Source organism: Anabrus simplex, chromosome 10, assembly GCF_040414725.1.
Source record: "Anabrus simplex isolate iqAnaSimp1 chromosome 10, ASM4041472v1, whole genome shotgun sequence".
NCBI classification, from domain to species: domain Eukaryota; kingdom Metazoa; phylum Arthropoda; class Insecta; order Orthoptera; family Tettigoniidae; genus Anabrus; species Anabrus simplex.
In genome coordinates, this window is record NC_090274.1 from 60,649,429 (window position 1) to 60,672,332 (window position 22,904).

Consider the following 22,904-nt stretch of genomic DNA (forward strand, 5'->3'; position numbering starts at 1 on the left):
ACTCATGCTGGACTGGGTTAAAACTGTGTGGAATAGAAGACCTGGTGCACTACTAAAACAACCAGCTCTGCTTGTTTTAGATAGTTTCCGAGGTCACCTCGTGAACGAAGTGAAGCAAATTCTCACTACAAATAAGACACGACAGATAGTCATTCCTGGTGGCCTAACATCTGCTTTGCAGCCACTAGACGTATATGTTAATAAACCCTTTAAAGACCAATTACGTCGATTTTACAACGAGTGGATGATGAGCGGCGATCAGCAATTGACGCCTGCCGGAAATATCAGGCGTCCACCCTTGGACTTGTTATGCTCGTGGGTGAAGAAGAGTTGGGATCTTATACTACCTGAACTAGTCTCCAAGAGCTTCAAAAGGACTGGGATTTCGAATGCACTAGACGGTTCCGAAGATGACGCAGTGTGGCAGGGAGACGAAGAATCTGATACTGGTATTAACAGAGGCGAGGACGGCGCATCAGATAGCGAAACCTGCGACACCGAAGATTTGGAATAAATTGCGTACCGGTAAGTCCGCATTTCACAACAAAGCGATAATTTTTTGCAAGTGTAATATTTTAACTTTAATACTCAAATTAATGACAAATTAACTTAATACGTTCATTTTTATTTTCAGGTTGGAAAAACGTTCGCCGAATTGTTGCGAAAAATTATGAATTTTGTTTTAGACTATTTTAATTATTTTGATGTATAAACGCGAGTATTACGTGCATCTTAAATTTGTATCAAATACAATTTAGTTATAAATACATTTTTTGAGTAATACAAATACTGGTATTAAATATTCATCGTATAATGGTCGCACCCTACAATTTTTTTCGAAAATTTTGGTATAAAAAGTGCGACGATTATGCCGTGAAATACGGTATATGGATGAACTACAAATTACAGTGGAACACTTAAGAAACAAAACCAACAAAATCAGGAAACTCACAGATAAGCAAACCAGAATCAACAAATAGACAATAGGAAGGCTGATTTCCAGTAAAGAAAGATAAGGTCCAAGAGAATAAAGAAGTACTGGGCTGACAGGAAACTGAAAAATTATTTGTATAAAGTTGGCTAGAGTGGTCCAAATAAGGCCATAAAATGCGAATAATAATAATAAAAATATTAATTTTAGGCTTAATTTAATAGATTTATATTCTTAATGTACATAATAATGATTGTTTCTTTCTTATTTCAGTGAAACGAAGTCCCAAGGAAGTGTAGGCTCATTGGATATGAATCATAGTGCCTTCATGTCTCTCAGTAACCTTCCTCCACTACGGAATACACAGCCAAAGGAGAAGGATTGGAAATCTCTCATGAATGGTCTAGGTAAGTACACTGTCTTGCTACTTCCCTACATCTCAACTTCTTCTACATGTAACTAGGCTGAGTAGTTTGGGGGTTGAGATGCGGCCTTCCCAGCCCAAATCGGTAAGTTTGCTTCCGATTTAGGCCAATTATATTTGAAGGTGCTTGAATACATCAGCCTTGTGTCAGTACATATTCAGTCAGGCAGAAGGCAAAATCCAGCACTGTAACATCTCTGGAAAGTAGTGGTAGGAATATTAATTCATATAATTATAATAATAATGATAGCGTGATGTGACAACTAGCAAAAATAAAGACTTTTAGTGATCTTTCATTTCACAAATGTCATGATCTTCATTCTGCATGATTGTTTTATTTGTGGACTATTTTATGTTTATAATATCAAAATTAATTAATTAATTGGGTAAATTTAGAATATCACTTTAATAAATACCGGAAAGTGATTCAGGCAAGTGTAGGTTAATATATACTGCTAAAAACACATCTCTCAAAAATCACACAACTTTCTTCCTGGACAAATTCAACAGCTCTTAGCAGCTCCTAGTAACCACATTACTTGAATTATTGTGAATTCTGAGTGGTTTTTCAATCTGATTAATAAAGAAATTTTGAGTATACTGAATTTGGTACAACACTGATGACTGCAGTAACTGTGTCGGCCAATAAGCTTTCAATCAAGAACAGGTGCAGGGTGAGAGGGGTTTACTGAACTGCAACGTTGGTCACGAGTCTGATGGAACTCAGTGTTTTTTGTGCAGTGGAAGAAACTACACATATATAAACCTAGAGTAAAGTCTGCTAAGAATAAGAAATGACAAATAGGCCTAATTATTATACAGCAGGTCCTCTCATATCCAGTACCTCGTACCATAACAGTTCATGTACTGTTAGTTGTGTATGGTCTGGGGTTGTCATGCAGCGGCACGATGCCTATTGAGAGAAGTCCAGGTTATTTTCTGTGGATTGCTATCTTCAAACACACCACTGTGTCACAATAATTGGCAGCATTCAGTCACTCCCCTGATGAAGATATACACCTTCTGACCTGTTCTCCCTACAGCCCTGACTTTGCACCCATTGGTTTCCATCTCTTTCGTCTGTTGAGGAAGCAATTGGTTGGTAAGCAATTCATCAACAATACAGCTGTTAATCATGCCTTCATGACATGGCTTCAGGGAGTGGATGCAGATTTCTTCCATGCTGGCATCGGTACCTCTCTTTTCTACTGGGCGAGTTGGCTGTATGGTTAGGGGCTTGCAGCTGTGAGCTTGTAGCCGGGAGTTAGTGGGTTCGAACTCACCGTCAGCAGCCCTGAAGATGGCTTTCTGTGGTTTCCCATTTTCACACCAGGCAAATGCTGGAGCTGTACCGTAATTAAGGCCATGACCGCTTCCTTCCCACTCCTAGGCCTTTCATATCCCAGAGTTGTCATAAAACCTATCCGTGTCAGTGCGATGTAAAGCCAATTGCAAAAAAACTTCTCTTTCCAAATGCACTCGGGCTGTCCTTGTAGGCTCCTTCCTTGTCATGTGTCTGAACCAGCCTACTGAGGATGTACAGACTTGGTCTAGTAGAGATTTCTTTATCCGAGTTTTCTGCCTCACCTCCTTATTTCTTAACTTGTCCATTCTGGTCTTCTGGATAAATATTAATCTTTATATTGCATGCAACAACATATTCTGTTTTATCTACCGTATATTGTTGAGCACCATTTGGCATGTTCTGGGATGAACGCCCGCAGCATGCAATTATGTCATCCTCATCTTCTTGTTTATTTGGTCGTTGGCAACAAGTATAGTAAACATTTTTTCACTTTTTAAATGAACCTCCATAATCATCATCATTTCCTTTCATTTTCCTTTGTCCAGCTCCTGCCAGATAGGGATGTTGATGGCACTTCACTGTTGTCTCTCTTTCTACCACTCCTCTTCAGTAATTGTATTCCAGTCCAGTCTTCTTTTTCTTATACTATTCTTGAGTCCATCCATCTTGCTCTAGGCCTCCCTCATGCCCTCTTTCCGTCTGTCTTAGCCTCCAACATTTGCTTTTGCATCCTTCCCTCCTGCATCCTCATAACATGTCCAAACCATCTCAATTTATTCTTCTCCATCCTATCACTCAGTTTTTCTACCATTATCTTTTTTCTGACCTCAAAATTTCTTACTCTGTCTCTCCTTATCTTCCCTTCCATATTCCTCAATATTTTCCATCTCACTGGCCTGAATTTTATTCTCATTTATTCTCATTTCTAACCATCAAAGTCCAAGTCTCTGATGCGTAAGTTAATATAGGGGTATAGTACATCTTGTACATTTTCTCTTGAACCACCATATCCTACAGTAATGCCACCAATGTAGCTATTAAAGTCTTGTTGCTGTGACATAGCCTTTTTGTAAACCCTTATTCACAACAGCTTCATCTGAAAGAGTTTATGTTAGTGGTTATATTGGTTTTAGTGTGGTATTAATGTAGAAGGGAGTGGAAATGCTCAGATGTCTTAGTATTGTCATCAGTAGCAGTGGCACCAATAAGACAGAAATAAAAATTTTATTGTTGAAGGCAAGCAGGGTATCAAGCTATTACATTCTGTTCTTTGAAGTTCTAAAATGGGACAAGAAACTAACAGAAACTGTTGTCACATACAGATCAGAAGTATGGGAAGCAATGGCAACAGCACGGAAGCAGCTAAATATGATGAAAATGGGATCCTGGACGTGTTGACTTACACTTAGAGTAAGAAATGAAGAATCCAATTATGTATGCAAAGACCGATAGGACTGGTTGTTACCAAATTATTAATAATAAAGCATAGGGACGATTCTCTTTCAATGAATAATCTTGCTTGCCTCCTGGCTCTGCCATGGCTGCACCTGTGCTTTATTTTACACGCAGAACTGCCTTAATTTAAGTATATAAGGCAGCTATCCGCAGAGAGCAGTCTTGTCGCTGCAGCCAGGTCTGTTGGCCTCTGCGAACATAATTGGTATATATTATAATGCAAATGTACACATACATAGAATCAAGCACAGAATGAAGCATCCTATCTGTTGTATCACCTGGTAGGGAGATGTCCATGGTGTTTTACTGTATTTGACCTGGTAGTTCTGGTTGAGGAGGGTCTTTGGACTCGCTGGTACAGAAGTGTGTGCTGATGGATCCGGTTCACTTGGCTGTTGTTGCTACTGACTTTCTGATTCTTCATGTGCAACAAATGAACAAAGATCACTAATCTAAGGAACTATTAGATTGGGGATACGATCAGAAAGACAGAAGAGGACTGTCTCGCCGGGCTGAGTGGCTCTTGACACTTGAGGCTCTGGTCTTCTGACCTGAACATGGCAGGTTTGATCCTGGTTCAGTCGTATGGTATATGAAGGTGGTCAAATACATCAGCCTCGTGTCGGTAGATGTAATAGCACGTGAAAGAACTCTTACGGAAAAATATTCAAACAGTACGGCATCGCTGAAAACCGTAAAAGGTTGGTGGTTTTTTTTTACAATTGGCCTTACGTCGCACCGACACAGACAGGTCTACAATTAAGTATTTATTATTTTCCACCTAATCGATACAATGATTGCTTAAGGCAATTTAATGGTTAAAAGTGGTACATGTTTTGTATTTTATCAACATCTTCAGCCACATAACACTGTTTAGATGAAAAATATATAAAATTGATAAAGTAATGCTTAAGAGGAAGTGTCCTTAAAATTAACATAAGATTGACAACATTAAAACAAACAAAAACTCAAGAGAAAATATATAAATTATTACTACAATTGAAAGCAGTTGTCAAGGAAACACTTGTACAATATTCCATAGAGAGTATGTCCTAAATGAATTTTCTTTTCTTAATAATTCATGAAAAAAGGTCAAATTATAAATTATAAATTATACAGTTTATAGGTAATTGACCTTTTTTAATGAATTATTAAGAAAAGAATATTCATTTAGGACATACTCTCTATGGAATGTTGTACAAGTGTTTCCTTGACAACTGCTTTCAATTGTAGTAATAATTTATATATTTTCTCTTGAGTTTTTGTTTGTTTTAATGTTGTCAATCTTATGTTAATTTTAAGGACACTTCCTCTTAAGCATTACTTTGTCAATTTTATATATTTTTCATCTAAACAGTGTTATGTGGCTGAAGATGATAAAATACGAAACATGTACCACTTTTAACCATTAAATTGCCTTAAGCAATCATTGTATCGACTAGGTGGAAAATAATAAAGACTTAATTGTGAATATATTGAAGTGCGATACGGACCATGAAACTGATTTTATGTAAAACAGATAGGTCTTACGGCGATGGTGGGATGGGAAAGGGCTAGGAGTGGAAAGGAAGCAGCCGTGGCCTTAATTAGGTACAGCCCCAGCATTTCCCTGATGTGTAAATGGGAAAACACGGAAAACTGTTTTCAGGGCTGCTGACAGTGGGGTTTGAAAGCACTATCTCCCAAATGCAAGCTCACAGCTGCGTGCTCCTAACTGCACGTCCAGCTCACTAGGTATGTAAAAGTAGTTAGTAGGACATAAAGCAAATAACATTGTTATTATTATTATTATTATTATTAATATTATTATTATTATTATTAGAGAATTGTCTAAATCAACAGTTCTGGAAAATGAGATGTGCAAAATGACTTGAATGTTGTATAAAATTTGCAGGTGATGATCATCCGAAGTGTTGAGTCTTTGTGCTTTTACAGATAAATTGATCTGAGCTGTTCCTTATTTGTTTAGTTAATCATTGATTTCCTGTATTGTAGGTTCAACATGTGAAGCGTTTTAGGTTGTAGGTTCTCAAAAATGAAAACTTAAAATGTTGGCAATGTCATTAATATCTGATATGTTTTTAAAACTCTTTTCTTTTCAGAAGAGAACAATTATGATGAAGATTTCCATTCTACAGCCAGTGGAAGTGCTGTGGGTAAAAGTGATAGTGAAGAGATTGAGGAAGAACTTGCGTCCGGCATTGAAGATCTGCTCAGCAATGCATCTGGTGTAAGTTGAGATGTGTGTGTTATAGCCTATACTGCATGTTGTCTCTGAAATATTTTATATACATTAGCATTTGTGACATCACTGTAGAATGTGAATCACAATTGTAGTTGTGATCTAGTGCCAATTGTTTATTTATTCTTAAAAGCTATTGGTTCGTGGTATTTGAAAGTGTCTGCTTCTGAGGATGAGAGAACTGGCCAGGTCTGTTTGTAATATATGCCTCTCCATTATTTCCTATTACATCACCAGCTCTCTGTTGTAGTCTTCTTCCCTCTTCTCAGTGCATTCCTCCACTTCCTCCAGTCATCTTTCTTTGCCTTGGCATCTTGCCACCCACTTTTTTCTTGTGAAAGGTGGCCGTAAGACAGAGGTTTGAGACAATAGCGGGGATATCTGTTTCCATTGGAACATCACTATCAGAGGCACACCCTGAGATATTCTGGAAAAACAAGGACTCATCTGTATATCATGAATGAATAAAGCTGAAGTGATGTTTGGACCATCACAACTGGACATTGGATAATTGAAAATCAGTTCTCACGAGTGATGAGACTGAATTCATGCTCTTTCGGTCATATGGACATGAATGGTTGTGAAACATATTTTCCCTAACTCTTAGATTAGAGTTCACATAGATTTCATAAGTGTCAGAAACACTGTGCAGAATGATGATCTTTTGCTTTCTTAACTCATTATTGAAGCTAATGATGGGCAGAATCGAATACTTTCCAAAATTTATTACTATGCATCTGAGAACACTTAAGAATCGAAACTTGCATTCGAATCAAGTTCTCGAATCTTACATAACTCGAGTAACTGCAATGTAACTGAACTCTAGACATCAGGAATAATTCAATGTCCAGAAAGCGCTTTAATAAAGGCTAGCCTTGTACGGTGTATATATTATATGACGAACATATAAGGAATTTTAAATTGTAGCTATTTTATACAAATTTGTTATCACACCATTGGTTGTTGTCAAAATGTCAGACTCTACTGTATATTGTATTAATTGGGTTAACTACAATGTTATTTCACAGAGAGAGTGGCTGCGTGAGTCGGGGCACTGAGTTGTCAGTTTGCATTCGGGTAATCTCACAACAGCGAAGGAACAGATCGCGAGAGTGGAAACATTTAAATACCTGGGATGTCACATCAATGATGACTGGGACCTTACTCACGAGATCCGATGCAGAATTGAGCAGGCCAGAACTTCTTTTCAGAGACTTAGGAAACTTTTGACAAGCCGTGACCTTTCCATTTCACTACGGACACGACTACTCCGGTGCTACGTTTTCAGCATTCTGTTGTACGGCGTTGAGGCATGGACACTAACTGAGACCATGTGCAAGAGATTGCAAGCATTTGAAATGTGGACGTACCGAAGGATGCTTAAGATACCTTGGACAGCTAAAATGACCAATATAGACGTTTTGCACCGTATGAACAAAGAACCAGAAATTCTCACTACCATCAAGAGAAGGAAACTAGAATACTTTGGTCATATGATGCGGAACTCTAAATACCACCTTCTGCAAGTAATACTCCAAGGGAAAATTAATGGAAAACGTGGTCCGGGGAGAAGTAGGACATCATGGCTCGGCAACTTGAGCCAGTGGTTTGGGGTGACAAAGCTTACTCTGTTCAGAACAGCTATGAACAAACAACAGATCATGCTACTGATCGCCAACGTTCTGCGAGGACATGGCACATGAAGAAGAAGAAGAGAATGGGTTCGAATCCCACTGTCGTCAGCCCTGAAGATGGTTTTCCATGGTTTCCCATTTTTTCACCAAAAAAAAAAAAATGCTGGGGCTGAACCTTAATTAAGGTCACGGCCACTTCCTTCCCACTCCGAGCTATTTCCTATCCCATCGTCGTAATAAGACCTATGTGTGTCAGTGGGATGTAAAGCAAATTCCAGAAACATAAAATACGAAACCATGTTATTTCTCCGTATAGGAAATATAAAGAAAGTAAACATTTGATTGAAGCCTCTGTGGCTCAGGCGGCAGCGCGCCGGCCTCTCACCGCTGGATACCGTGGTTCAAATCACTCCGTGTGAGATTTGTGCTGGACAAAGCGGAGGCAGGACAGATTTTTCTCCGGCTACTCCAGTTTTCGCTGTCATCTTTCATTCCAGCAACACTCTCCATTAACATTTCATTTCATCTGTCAGTCATTTATCATTGCCCCAGAGGAGTGCGACAGGCTTTGGCAGCCAGTACAATACCTATCCTCGCCGCTAGATGGGGGCTTCATTCATTCCATTCCTGATCTGGTCGAATGACTGGAAACAGGCTGTGGATTTTCATTTCAAACAATTGATTCTGAGTGATTTGCGTTCAGATAGTGACCTATAAGCTCAATCGGTAAGATTATACAGTATTCTAGAACTTCTCATTCCATCTGAGAGAAGCATTTGAATACATCTTAGGTAAAGACTCATTTGTTATGCATTACTCTCTTTACTCCATGAATCACCATCATGAATACATAGATAGTTCTGAGTTATGTTCAGAGATGGTGCTACTATCCTCACTGTTCTCAGATACTACATAAAGAGAAACCAATGTGGTCTTGCTTTGGGATTATCATTAGTGAATACCTGGAACGGAAGTATTCAGATACTTTCATCAGAATTCAAGAAATTTTAAGAATCAAATTTGACATTTTGATCTCGAATACTCCATTATCACTAATTGAAACCATATTGCTAAAAGGCATGATATGAGATAGATGTGTTTTCTTTTGATCTACTCTTATGAGAATAATAAAAATACCTCTAAATTCATATATGGAAATCAGTAGAGGAACATGTGACATAATCCTTTTCTCTTTAAAAAATCTGTGTATAATTGTTTTATGACACTGCGTGTGCGTACAAGATAAATTCTTTCCTATATACTGGTACAGTAAAATCTCGTTAATTCGAAGTCGTTGGGACTCAAAAATTGGACTTCGACTTACGTGATTTTGAATTAACCGCCAATTCGCAATTCAGAAGTACCAACCCTTGCCGCGTTACGAAATATTCTAAGGCCCGTTACTGCATGCAGTTAACCTCGATTCACAGTTTATACCTTTCAAATGCCGTGAAAAAAGAAATATTTCCAAAATTTATCCAAAAATATGCATTTACAGTATTCAAATAATGCACTTTATATCTCATTGGCAAATATAACCTCACGCAACAAAAGAAAAACAGAAAAAAAAGTACGATTCAAAGACGAGGAGAAATCTATGCTGGGTCCCATGTGCAAGTGCTTTATTCATTGGAGTACTATACTGTATGCATTTTAGATGCCTTGTATTTACATAGAAAGTACCCAATGCCCTTAAAATCAAACTTTCCTACGACTCTATCCTTCTACGATTTCCCGCCATGGCACTTCTCTCGTACTTCAGAAATGTAAACACTTGCCGCGTCACAAAGTATTCTAAGACCCATTAATACATGCAATCACCTCGATTCGACCTTTCCAATGCCATGGAAAAACTATTTCCGAAATGTATCCAACAAGGTGCATTTACAATGCTCAAATAATGCACTTGGATAAATCACTGACGAACATAACCTCACGCAACGAAAGAAAGAAAATTCACACAATTCAAAGACGAGGATAAATTATGCTGGTTCCCCTGTGCAAATGCATTATTTTTTGGATATCTGTACTGTTTGCATTTTTAGATGCTTTGTACTGGGATGGAAAATGCCCGACGCCCTTAAAACATTGTAGCTTATCGAACTCCTCATTTATAAGTCATATCTATTTTAAATTCAATTGTCATGTAGTAAGTTAGTCTCACTGTCTATACCCCTAACATATCACTTATAAATTATGGTTTGTCACGGGATATTCACTAATAATAATAATAATAATAATAATAATAATAATGATAATAATAATATGAAGTGCAAAGGCCTCTATGACGAGGGGATAAAGTTTCTTGCTTCCATGTGCATTGCAATTGCAACGCACTACAATGACCATTATCCCCGACCCTTGTACAATTCTCCGGCTGGCACTTTCTCCTTTAGAACCATAAGATCGTTTGGGCTTGCATTAAAATAAAGCAATGCAGTTTCATCGGCAATGACAGTATTATTCGGTGCCTACAAATTTATTATATGAGCCATGCTTTTTCGTCAACTGTCGGCATCGCCAGTGTTCGCGCATTCTGTTTTTCCACACACTGCCTGTTGCGTGATATTACGGCATTCCTTAAAAGGTTGAATACAAAAGAATTCCGATTTCATTCAACTTGGCAATCATGAAGCGCACTGTAGACCCACCGAAGTGAGTGTAAGTGCAGAAAGCTACCCCTCCACATTCCGGAACACGCGTTCTATTATGACGCGGATAAATTTCGAGTTGAAATTACTCTGTAACATACCATTGTTTTAAAATATAAAGGCAGTTTCGAATTAAAAGTCTGAATTTCGGTAATGGGGCCGACAATGTACTTCGAATTACGAATTATCCGTATTTCGAATTAAACAATTTAAATAACATGCAAAACTGTATGTCATGTTTCCGGGAACGAGAGCTTCTTCGAATTACGTGGGATTTTGAATTAACCGATTTTGAATTATCGAGGTTCTACTGTATGTGCAATGTGAACTATAAATTTATTTTCAGTATGAAATGTCGTCCTTTTCTGTTATTCTGCATAATCACAATGATTAGAGAAATTTGACAAGTAGATGCTGTTGGTGAATCATGACAAACTCCCTTTCTTTTTGAAAGAAATTAATACATGCAAGTGAAGTTAGTCTTATGTCAGTATCACTGTTTAGAAAAGGGCTCGTTCTGGTGATTTTCTCACCTATTTTAAGAGTTAGGAAAGGTATGATTCTTTTTAATCAGCATTATTCTCCCGCATTGATATAATCATTATCGTGTCTCCTGTATTATTTAAGTAGTTTTTAAATATATATATGTGTGGTTAAACTTAGAAATATCTGGTACTTCCTTTTGCTGTCTGCGTGGATTTAAATGACTAGGCTATATATTTTATTATTGAAAGAAAATGTATCATCAAATACAGTAGAGACAATACGCGACATTTACGGATTTATTTAGCCTTGATAAAATGGGAGACAATTCGACGGTGGCGCTCCTAGTGACTTGACCTGAAAAGTCACGCTAAATTCAAATATCAATGGAAATGGATAAATAAATTACATCTAGAAAGAAAGTATTATTGAGATATTAACTTTGAAGTTGCTAAAGCAATTCTGGATAAATGAATGAAGAATTATTTAAAAGGTTATTATTTAAAGACTGAAATTAGACACATAAAAAAGATATGAAATGGACTGCTGTGAAATGGCTTGATCTTTCATTTATGCATTACTTTTTTTGCTTTAGCATTCCTGCCTGAACTTTTACGGTTAGATTTGTCTTTTTTCTCATTTAAAAACATTGTATTATCACATTAAGACACTTGTCAATAAAAATATCGGCGCATTCCTTACACACATGATGCAACGAATTAACATCTAAAAGCTGGACAATTTTCCTCTTAACATGAAGCCTACTAACAGAAAGAAAATCTATAAAATCCCGGCTTTATTCTGAGAAGAGGAATAAAAGAAAGAAAAGTATGAAAATGTTGTCGATAGTGATGTTTTGAGGAATATTTACGTACAATTAGAGTAAAAATGTAACATACTCTTGGCTGTATAGTCGAGGATTTTTAAAGTCGCTGGCCTGGAAATGATCTGAACAGATCTTATAATTCTTATATAAGTGTAACGTCCCTTCTTTCTCGTACACCTTATCCAAATCACTTCTGTGACATTTCAAAACCCACAGATCACATCTACAACAACACATCGGTATTGAAGGTTAACTGCTGCACTATACAATAAAATATGCGTATTATATTTTAAGCCAGTTAAAATATGGGTAAAGCAGGTCAGAAGATTATGAAGTACTATAAAAATGTCACTGGAAGAATATACTGTATATGCAAACACAATATTACTTACATTTTCTGGTCACGAGGGTAGCGAAAGAAAGACAGCGCATTCTTCTCTACTTCATAATTACTGCAGCCAAACACAGCACATACCTTTGCCCTCATGTTGAGAGGAGATATCAAGGAATGACACATGCTACTATTTAATTATGTCAACTCATTGAAAACATATAAATAACACCAAAAACTTCACACACAAATACACGTGCTCTTATGACAGGATCAGTAGTTTTCAGGTCTACTCGCTAGAGAGCGCTCCAATAGCTGTCCCTCGATATCTCGCTCAGTGTCGCATATTGTCTCCACTGTATTTGGTACGATTTGAGGTGACTGCTCTGGAAGATATCTTCTGGCAGTATATTGTAGCCATTAGGAAATTTGGTAGTGGTGTGAGAAAGTTTTTCACACCCTCCTGTTGGACCACTGGTGGTGGTTCGTGGCAGAACAAAATTGCAGCCATACTGTAAAATTCTAGCCATTGAAATGCTTCCAGCATTGTGACATTCCTGGTGTCTTCCTGTGGCTGAGAACAGTCTTCACCGATTGGATTGTCCTGCACAGAGTCCTGACCTGAATCGCGGCATATGCCTCTGAGACAAATTGGACCAGTGCGTTAGATCTCTGGAGGCACAACCTACTTCGATAGCCCAAATGTCTGAGATTAGCAGTTCATTCTAGTGAAGACATTCTGCACAACCTAGTTGAGACACAGCTTGGTAGTTGTAGTCGCTCAAGTGTGGCCAGCATCCAGTATTTGGGAGATAGTGGGCTCGAACCTGACTGTCGGCAGCCCTGAAGATAGTTTTCCATAGTTTCCCATTTTCACACCAAGCAAATTCTCGGGCTGTACCTTAACTAAGGCCACAGCCTCCTCCTGTGGGTGGGGGCAGTAGAATAACACCTATGGTATCTCGTGCCTGTTGTAGGAGGTGGCTAAAAGTGACCCCACGGGCTCTCAACTTGGGGGTGTGGGCTAGCGACCACAGGGCCCTCAGCTGAGTCTTCGCATTACTTCCACTTACTTGTGCCAGGCTCTTTACTTTCATCCTATCCTATCAGACCTCCCTTGGTCAACTCGTGTTCTTTTCAGATCCCGCCTGTATTAGAGTACTGGAAGCTGAGGGAGTCTTTCATTTTCATACCCTTCGTGGCCCTTGTCTTTCTTTGGCCAATACCTTCATTTTTCGAAGTGTCGGATCCCTTCCTTCAAATGACAGTACATACTTCACACTTGACGGGAGACATGCTCACTGCATACTCAGAACTGACAAGTGTGTCGTGATGTGGTCGACAGGCATACTAGAGATACTGTGGAACACATCTGCACAACGCTTCGTCGGATTCTCACTGTGGTTTTAATTTCGCGACCAATCGGAGGTTGAAATAATAGTCCTGGTAACTGATTCCACAATCAGGCGTGATAAACATTAAAGAGGAAAAGAATGTGTTCCTTCCTTTCAACTGATCACTCTTTGTGCCAGAAAGCATACAACAGGATTTTGTTTTGACAAACTCTAAGAAATACGTAATGGTTGCCTTGAGACTGAAACACATGCACACTTTCTATGACAGCATGACCACAGATTGTTGTTCAGAAATTTGCGTTGTCATCCAGTTAGATCCCAGAAAGCAATTGTCTTGAGAATGAAAAGTCTTAAAGTTTATGAAGTTCGAATGGCTGTAAGCATCATGTGGACATAATCACCTTCTCCAAAACTTCCAGACATGAGCTAATAATTAATCAGCCCTGCAGTCTGCCTTCAACACTACAGTGAACAAGTGGTGGCTGAAACAAAGGCAATATATGACCCAACAGGTCCCATACTTCAAGGAGAAGTAGAACCTCAGAAGTGTACATACAAATATCAGCCTCCTTATTGCTGCATGTGGTGCTATTCCAAAGTCATTTGAGAAGTGTCACCACAACCAAGGACTACCTATGAGCTTCAGAGATTACATCATTACTGCTGTGGTCACGACAGATGTTATTTCATCATCTGAGTACTCACTCGCAAGCAACATGTCTCTGACCTAAGTAGGCTGAATTTCTCATGTATTTAGACATAATAATAATATTAAGAGAAGAGCAAAACAGTAGTGGTGACAAGAAGAGAAAAGGAATTGTTAGAATCAAGGGACAAAACCTTGAGGTTGTTGAATGCTTCAAATATTTGGGAAGTGAAATAATGCAAGATGCAAGGTTGGACAAGCAGATCAGCAGAAGGATACAAGTGGGAAATACTTTCTATCAGAATGTAAAGAACCTGGTGTGAAACAGAAAAGTTCCCCTGAAATGTAAAGAGATAATGTACAAGATATACTACACCCCTATATTAAAGTATGCATCAGAGACTTGGACCTCGACAGCAAGAGATGAGAGTAAAATTCAGGCCAGTGAGATGAAGTTACTGAGGAGTATGGTAGGGAAGACAAGAAGAGGCAAAGTAAGAAATATTGAGGTCAGAAAAGAAATAGGGGTAGAAAAACTGAGTGATAGGATGAAGAGGAATAAATTGAGATGATTTGGACATGTTACGAGAATGGAGGAGGGAATGTTACCAAAACCAATATTGGAGGCCAAGATAGAAGGAAAGAAGGCAAGAGGGAGGCCCAGAGCAAGATGGATAGACTCTGTCAAGAACAGTATAAAAAACGAAGACTGGGTTGGAGTACAGTTATTGAAGAGGAGTGGTGGGAAGAGAGGCAACAGTGGAAAACACCTCAACCTGGCAGGAGCTGGACAAGGGGAAATGAAAATGATGATGAATAATAATTCTTAGACTTCAGTGCTACTCAGTTGAGAGGCATTTTCATCAACAGAAACTTTGTTTCATCTTAAATATCAAATGGCAGAACCATGTCTCCAATCTTGCATTTCTCAAGAAAGCAATGCATGAACAGTGTAGAAGGCTCCATAGTTGGCCATTGGCTTCAATGGACTGAGCACATCTGCTGTACGAGTAACACCAGGCTCCGTTGCCAATTCTTGTATGGTGAACTTCCCTCGGACAAAAGCCCCCCGGGGTGCTTCTTCAAAGCATTATAAAGACCAGCTTAAACAGAGCATGAAGGTCACAGATATCAATCCTCAAACCTGGGACGCCCTTGCCAAGGATCGCTCACTTTGGCGCCAAACAAACGGCTTTTAAATTACGACTGAGCAAGAGCATCACAGGCATGATGATGAGTATAACTGACAGATTCGCATACTCTGTTCGGTGTTAACCTTGTCCTCCTCCCTCGGTCCATCCATCGAGTGCAATCTGTTTGGATGCATGTTTCATGCTAGAATTGGCTTGTTCACTCCTTAGAAGTATAAGCTCAAACAGCATTGAGTGCAAGTGGATTGTAAGCAGAGAAATTGCATATACTGAAATGGGTAACAGCCAATGGTGACCTTATATTTATGAAACAGATTGAGAGTAGCAACTTACCGTTTAAGCACGCACGGACTAAGTATACATAAAAGAAAGGCTTTGGTCCATTTATGTATACTTTTACCATGTGTGCTTGCACAGTAACGTGCTGCTTACCTCATTTCCTCTACATATATATTTGGCTTCAGTTGATTTTTTTATCTCAGTGTATATAACTCATTAACTCATTCTTGTGACTTCTTCTGTTTGTTAGGCTTAAACTCTTGTTTTTATGTATTACAGGTGGAGGAGTTAACCGTAGATGCTACATTGTCCAACCTCAGTGGATTAGCAGATTATATGGAAAATGTATAATACTAGGATTAGTATCTAGAAATCATGAGCATGACGCACTTGTAGTGCACAGAGTACTTCAACTATCAGCTGGCGTAGAGCAAAGGACAGCCACTTTCCAGGTATCTTATCAATGCTGGTTGGTACATCTGTATTTATATTTAAGTTAAAAACTGATATTTAATATTACCAATTCCCAAGATGGTGGTCAAACTGTTAATGTTCCCACTGTTTTACTTGGAGGGGAGCCAGCTAGTATCACAGAACTAATAGAGAACACACTGATTACTGTGTAAATTTAAAATGTGAAAGAACTTCAAGAGAAAAATATCTTTTTACTGTCTTACTATTTACCTATACCGTATTTGTTCACGTAATTTTTGCTCTATTTTGGCCAAATTTTTTGTACTAAAATCAAGCTATATAACTTGCACAGGCTTTTTCTGAAAGGTCTTATCTTACACTGACATTGCAGATAAAATCAATAAAATAACCACGATATCTGTGAAAATACCATTTTGTGTGAACATTGAACATTCATATACAAATGCAAATTAAAACATTTTTTTACCAAAACATGACATGCCGTATTTATTTATGGTAGGCTGTCCATGTTCCATCAGTTCAATATTATATACATTGAAATTGACAGGAGGCAAGTCCTCAAGTTGATATGTCTTTAGTTTCTTTTTACCACTGGTTTTGACCACGTGAAAAAAAATAGGCCTAGGGTATTGTCTTACACTTAATTGCCTACAAATCTTTAATGATAAAGTAGGTAATATGCTCATAGGCCTTCATGCATTAACATTACGGACACTGAAAGAAAATCCAAGTCACATGCCTATAATAAAAAGAGTGTTGAACACATTTTCCCATCTACATTTCTTTGTTACTCTCTAATGATGAGTCATCATATTGAGAAGAGTGGGATTCTGTGTTGTTTCATAAGTCATCATCTCCAAGACCATTCAACTAGTTGGATATTTCCATTTTTCTTAAGCTCTTCATAACCATTTCACACAGAATTAATCTAGTTTCCTGCTATCTTCTGGCACATTAATTCTAAAGGAGATCGCTGAATTTTGCCACCCGAAGTGAATGTGTGATCCCCGCTACCATCCATTCTGTATAAAAATGGTGGGTATGGCTCTTAAAAGGTTTGACACATCTAGAGGCTGTAGAACAGATATCAGTCCACCTGGAATTACTACCATGTCTGTTCTGTCTTTGCATGAGATGTCCCCTAAAGCTATCCACCATTAACGTGGATGGTAGCACCAGGATGGCTTTTCCATACAGTTTTTCATCAGACGGCTGTCCATCCAGCATGCATACATGCATCCCACTTGGAAAATTGCATTTTGATATTCTCTTCCTTTCGAAGATGGAAGTTTACTTTCATTTGCAGTAATTATGGGTATGATGGTGCATCATTGTTTTTCTGCGCCTGATGCCTGGATTAATACACTTGAAGTTCCTTTCTCTTGCAAAGTGGTATTCCTTGGCATGTCAGAAAACACTGGCATTTGCTCTGCATTGCCAATTTTTGACAATAAATACAAATGGTGTTGCCTCAGATGGTGTTTCATAGAAATGAAATTTATCACCTTTTCCATGTGGTCACTAGGCAGCTTTTGACACAGATGTTCTTCACACTACAGTATTATTTCTCTGTGAAGCAATTTCATGTGCACGAAACTGAAGCATCTCGTGTTATACCACAATTCCATTATTCCCTAATCCTCTTGAAGTATAGTAAGAGCTCATTATCGCTCACGGGTTATTTCCTGTGCTTTGGACCTCTGAAGGATTGCGTACCTTTTTTAAGCGTTACATAGAGCCTCTTTCTGCTTCTTCCCCTGCATAATTTATTTCATTTAGTTTAAAATTGAATGTATTGTCATACTTCCCCACGACAGCTAATGAACTGAAACACCAGTACGTGGAACACTAAAAGACATTTGACTACTCTGTGCTACCTGCTTACGAAAGCTTACGATACTGTCTCTTTAACACACTACTACACAGAATGAATTACAGCATGCATGTGCGATAACTGCCTGCAAGCCTTTCACAAGCTTACTCTAAAAATAGAACTACTTAGCACAAAGCACAGGCACCAGGATCAGAATGCAGTTTCGCTCAAGGTCAGACTAGGCTACAACTGGTGGTATCCCATGTGGAAAATCACATTTTGATATTGTCTTCCTTTTGAAGATGAAGGTGACTTCGTTGACTGCAGCGCTTGGGCACAGACGCGGAGTACGGTTTGAGACAGTGAGTATGATGCAGCCAAAATAAAAATCCTAATAATTACTAATCAAAATTCGGGGTGCAAAAATTATGCAGGCAAATAGGGTATTTTCTTGCTGTTGACATCATTAACTAAAGAAATAATCATAATGAAAAGTGTAATATTGAAATGGGAAAAGTAAAGGTTGATTGTGATTTTAAAGCTTAGACTCTCCTGCCATTTTATAAGTATTGACATAGTATACGAGCAAAGAATTGCAGAAAGCTCTGGTTACAAATGGAGGATAGCCTTTTCTTCATATTGAGTTTACTGAGAATTGGTGCCATATTTCTTTTCCTACCTTCACGAACATCTTTTTATACAAGTGCATCTTGATAGCATCAGTTCTTTTTTGATTTTCTGTTTTAATTGTCCAAGTTTCTGCATCATAAAGGAAAATTGGAAAAACCAGGATTCTTCAGCTGCTTTAGTTTAGTGCAGATGCTTGTTGCACAATCCTTCCAGATGTTTATTATACTGGAGCAAGGTTTTTACGGCTGATGTCGGTCGACAAGCTTTGATCTTTTTCTGGAATATTAGGCTATGTTGACATTAAATATGTCAACAACTCTACCGTTCTTCAGTAACCCTTCTCAGGATGAAATGACACGCTGCTGGGTGCCCTGACTGATAGCAGCAAGAAGGCTTTGTGGTATCGCCAGCATCAACTTGCCTCTCTCAGAGATTGGTGTTTCCATGACCTGCACATTGTCACTCAACTTAAGTCGTCTGACAGCTCTGCTAATCTGTAAGCCGTCTTGCCTGTTGAAACTGCTGTCATGCTTTATTGTCTTCTCGGTAGAGATGCACGTGAAACTGGTCAGTGGTAACAAGAACCATGGTTTCCTCAAATTTCAGTCATGATCGAGGAAAGAGAGAGCATATTCTACCACTACAGATTTTTCTGATTGGTTGAGGTGAGAATGACACTAGTGTTCTTCAGCTTTGTGTTAATGTTGGGTTTGGTGGTATTGATATAAAACTTCTTACACAAACAGGGAGTATGATACACACCTGCACTGGAGAGAGGGTCCTTAGCTGAGTGCAACTGCTGTCTATAATTTACTCTGATCCTGGAGGAGATTCAAAAGCCCTCTTGATTTCAGTTTTGCTGTATCCGTTAGCTTGTAAAATCAAGAAGAGATGCTGCACTTTGCTCTGGTACATTTTTAGCCGGTACAGTCTCTTGGCTCCCTCAAACAGCATCCTCATCATCGCCTGTACCTGTTTAAGATGATAGTTTAAGTCCTTGTTGAGATAGCCATCAGTATGTTTAAGATTTGTGTGTCGCCTGCCCTCTCACAGGCATATCGAGGTGTAGGTTTTGAAATGTCAACACGGCTTAATATCCCTGTCAAAGATCAAAGCTAGTCACTTCCGCATGACTGTCAGTTTTAAAATAGCTACCTTGGTGAAAACTGCAATGGAAAGAAGAGGCTGTACAGCATTTGGTCACCATGGTTGTAATTAGCAATATCAGTTTTACAGTGCCAACCAGTATCATTAGTACCTGAGTAGCTCCGTGTGCCCTAGTTTCACTTCTGTTTACGTCTCTTTCTGAAACACCCACATCGTCACGTATGAATGTACAGGATCTACTCTGTGTACGGAACATTTTGTATTTATTATTAGTTTAATATAAGATGATATTAAATAATTTTTTAATGTAAGATTTACATGGAAAGCCTTTATTTTAGCATTTATTGTACAGAAAAGACTGACATTCAGCCTTTATATATAATTCCTGCTTGTGGCATGGAATATCCTCGATATGACACTACTGTACTCCCTCCATTGTGAAACTTGTCAATAATTCTTGTATGTATATGCATTGTGAATAATGTTTTTTAGAAAATAAAATATTTTGTAAAATGAAAGTGGTTTGAAATGAATTTTTTTTTTTTTGGTATATAAGAAATAAGATATAGCCAAACTAATAAATATCTGCGACTACACTGAATGGTTGCTAGCAGAAGACCCTGGATACTGCTCAGAAGCTTGGATTTATTAATTTTATTATTATTTTTTGCAATAGGCTTAACATCGCACCGACACACAAATAGGTCTTATGGTGACGATGGGATAAGAAAGGCCTACTAGGATTGGGAAGAGTTGGGAAGGAAGCGGCCTTGGCCTTAATTAAGGTACAGCCCCAGCATTTGCCTGGTATGAAAATGGGAAACCACGGAAAACCATCTTCCGATCTGTCGATAGTTGGGCTCAAACCCACTATCTCCCATAGGCAATAGGGTTGGGCAGACCGGAACATTCACTTGTTCCGCAACATTAGGAACTTGAGGCGGAGTGTTTCGGTACAGAGTGCCGAGACACGGGACACAGGACACAGGACTGTAACTGCGTCCTAGAGAGAACTTCGAGAGGCAACAGGACATGCTCCGCTTCAGCTGGAATGTGCCTGAATTGAACGTGCTGTGCCAAGGCCGCACTAGATAGATTAGTTGGCCTTGGCTGTCTGCCTGTCGATACCGGCTGTGTGCCGCCCTGTGTTGGAGTGTCAACATTTCTTCATCCAGTTATATCTTTAATTCCAAAGCGATGACCCGTGTTTTTCTTGATCTTAAAAGTTTCCTTAAAGTCCAAATTAATTTTTAACATCAATCCCCGAGAAAGTGTTGAGGGAAATTTTCGAGATATTGAAGAAAGTAAATGGAAGTTGAGAGGGAAGGAATTCGAAGTGCAGAGAGCATGAGGCGGGGGCGCACATTGGGACGCAGGCGAAGCAGCTAAAGCAGTGCAGCGCAGAGCAGATTTTTGTAATCCACACAAATCATTGCACCATCGCAAGTTGACAGACAGGGCAGGACAGAGCAGAGCAGGCCGGTTCTGCACCTACTTCCGCCTACCACGCGCAGTCTTCGAAATACGGTTTCCTGCGCACGTGTCACGTAGTTAGTTAAGAAATGGAGGAGAAAATTACCACAGCCATTCAGTCTCACCATGTTTTGTAGGTACTATGTGAATCATGTGGACTGCAATGCAGTATGTATGTATGTATGTATGTTCGTGAGAAAATGGCTGAACAGAATTTAATGAAAATCGGTATGTAAATTCGGAGAATAAGGCACTACAGTCTAGGCTATAAATACTTTTATTCACGCTGCGTAACAAGGTAGTTTAGAGAAAGGCCTAAAATGTAATCCACCGAGCAAGTGGCCGTGCGGTTAGGGTCGCGCCTCTGTGAGCTTGCATTCGGGAGATAGTGGGTTTGAACCCCACTGTCGGCAGCCCTGAAGATGGTTTTCCGTGGTTTCCTATTTTCACACTAGGCAAATGTTGGGGCTGTACCTTAATTAAGGCCACGCCCGGTACCTTCCCAATCTTCCACCCTTCTTCCGTCGCCGAAAACCTTCGATATGTTAGTGCGACGTTAAACAAACAGCAAACAAAAGATTGTAATCCTCATATATCTATGAAACAATCCGTGACCCAAGTTCTCACAACATATAGAATTTAAGACAAAGATCTAATGCTGATTATGGAGAGCATCATCGCCGACTCCGTCGCCGTCATCCATCATCACATTTATGTGAAGAGATAAATACGGAAAATCATTTATCATGTCTTGTCAAATATAAATGCAAACGCGTTCACAACAGACTGTCAATGTTGATTGATTTTAGTATCTTGTGTCTTGTGACAACTAGATGAAAATCTAGCAGTACATTTGTAAATACATATTTTTCCCTCTCCCCCACTGTGATCCTATTAATGAATTTACCATGCAAGTTGGCCGTACGGTTAGGATCGCCTTGCTATGAGCTTGCATTCAGGAGATAGGGGGTTCGAACCGTACTGTCGGCAACCGTGAAGATAGTTTTCCGTGATTTCCCATTTTCACACCAGGCTAATGCTGGGGGGGGGGCTGTACCTTAATTAACCCTCGAAGTGGCGGTCATTTATCCTGTAATGGCAGCGATATTTTACCGGTGTTGCAGACTCTTAGTATAAATTGTGTTAAAAATCGTTGACTTGTTATACATACATAAACAGCACACCCTTTTATCCTCAAAAGTACAAGGAATAAGATGATGATGATGATACTAAAGCTGTTATTTATCATCCACAAAGTGTAAGACCAAAAATATGTTGTTGTTTATATTATTTACTTTTGCAAAAGTTTTGCTATATATAAAATGTTGATATTTAGGTAAATTTAAAAAATGACATATACAAAAGAAGCACCAGTTCATAGTAAATAGGTGCGTACCAGTATATAGTTTATAATACTGTTCTTAGCTGGAAAAATTATACAACAATGTATACAACAATTGTATGGTACCACTTGTACATTTCACTCGGAGTCACTTGGGTGGGTCTTTCTTTTTACTCCATGATTGTGAGGCCTCCAGAAGTGCACTAGTTTATAACACCCCTGGTGAATACCACCATTACATCCTGGACACCTTCTTCTTCTTCTTCTTCTTCTTTACTTTCAAGCACACAACACATACGCGATTGTTATTCTGAGGCAATATTTCGAGAGCATGAGAGGGGCCTCCTGCATGACTTGTTGGCCTCACAACTGGAATTGGGAACTGTTCAT

General features: G+C 38.8%; 1 protein-coding gene across 1 annotated transcript in view; it reads left to right on the top strand.

Moving 5' to 3' along the window:
* The window catches only part of LOC136881971 (centrosomal protein 43), a 40,155-nt gene extending 19,938 nt beyond the window's left edge, over window positions 1–20,217 (top strand). Inside the window, exons 6-8 of the mRNA XM_067154444.2 lie at window positions 1,205–1,338; window positions 6,219–6,346; window positions 15,994–20,217. Of these exons, the coding sequence (XP_067010545.2) occupies window positions 1,205–1,338; window positions 6,219–6,346; window positions 15,994–16,065 (334 nt within the window). The 3' untranslated portion in view covers window positions 16,066–20,217. The remainder of the gene's footprint in view (window positions 1–1,204; window positions 1,339–6,218; window positions 6,347–15,993) is intronic.
* Window positions 20,218–22,904: the final 2,687 nt, after the last annotated feature.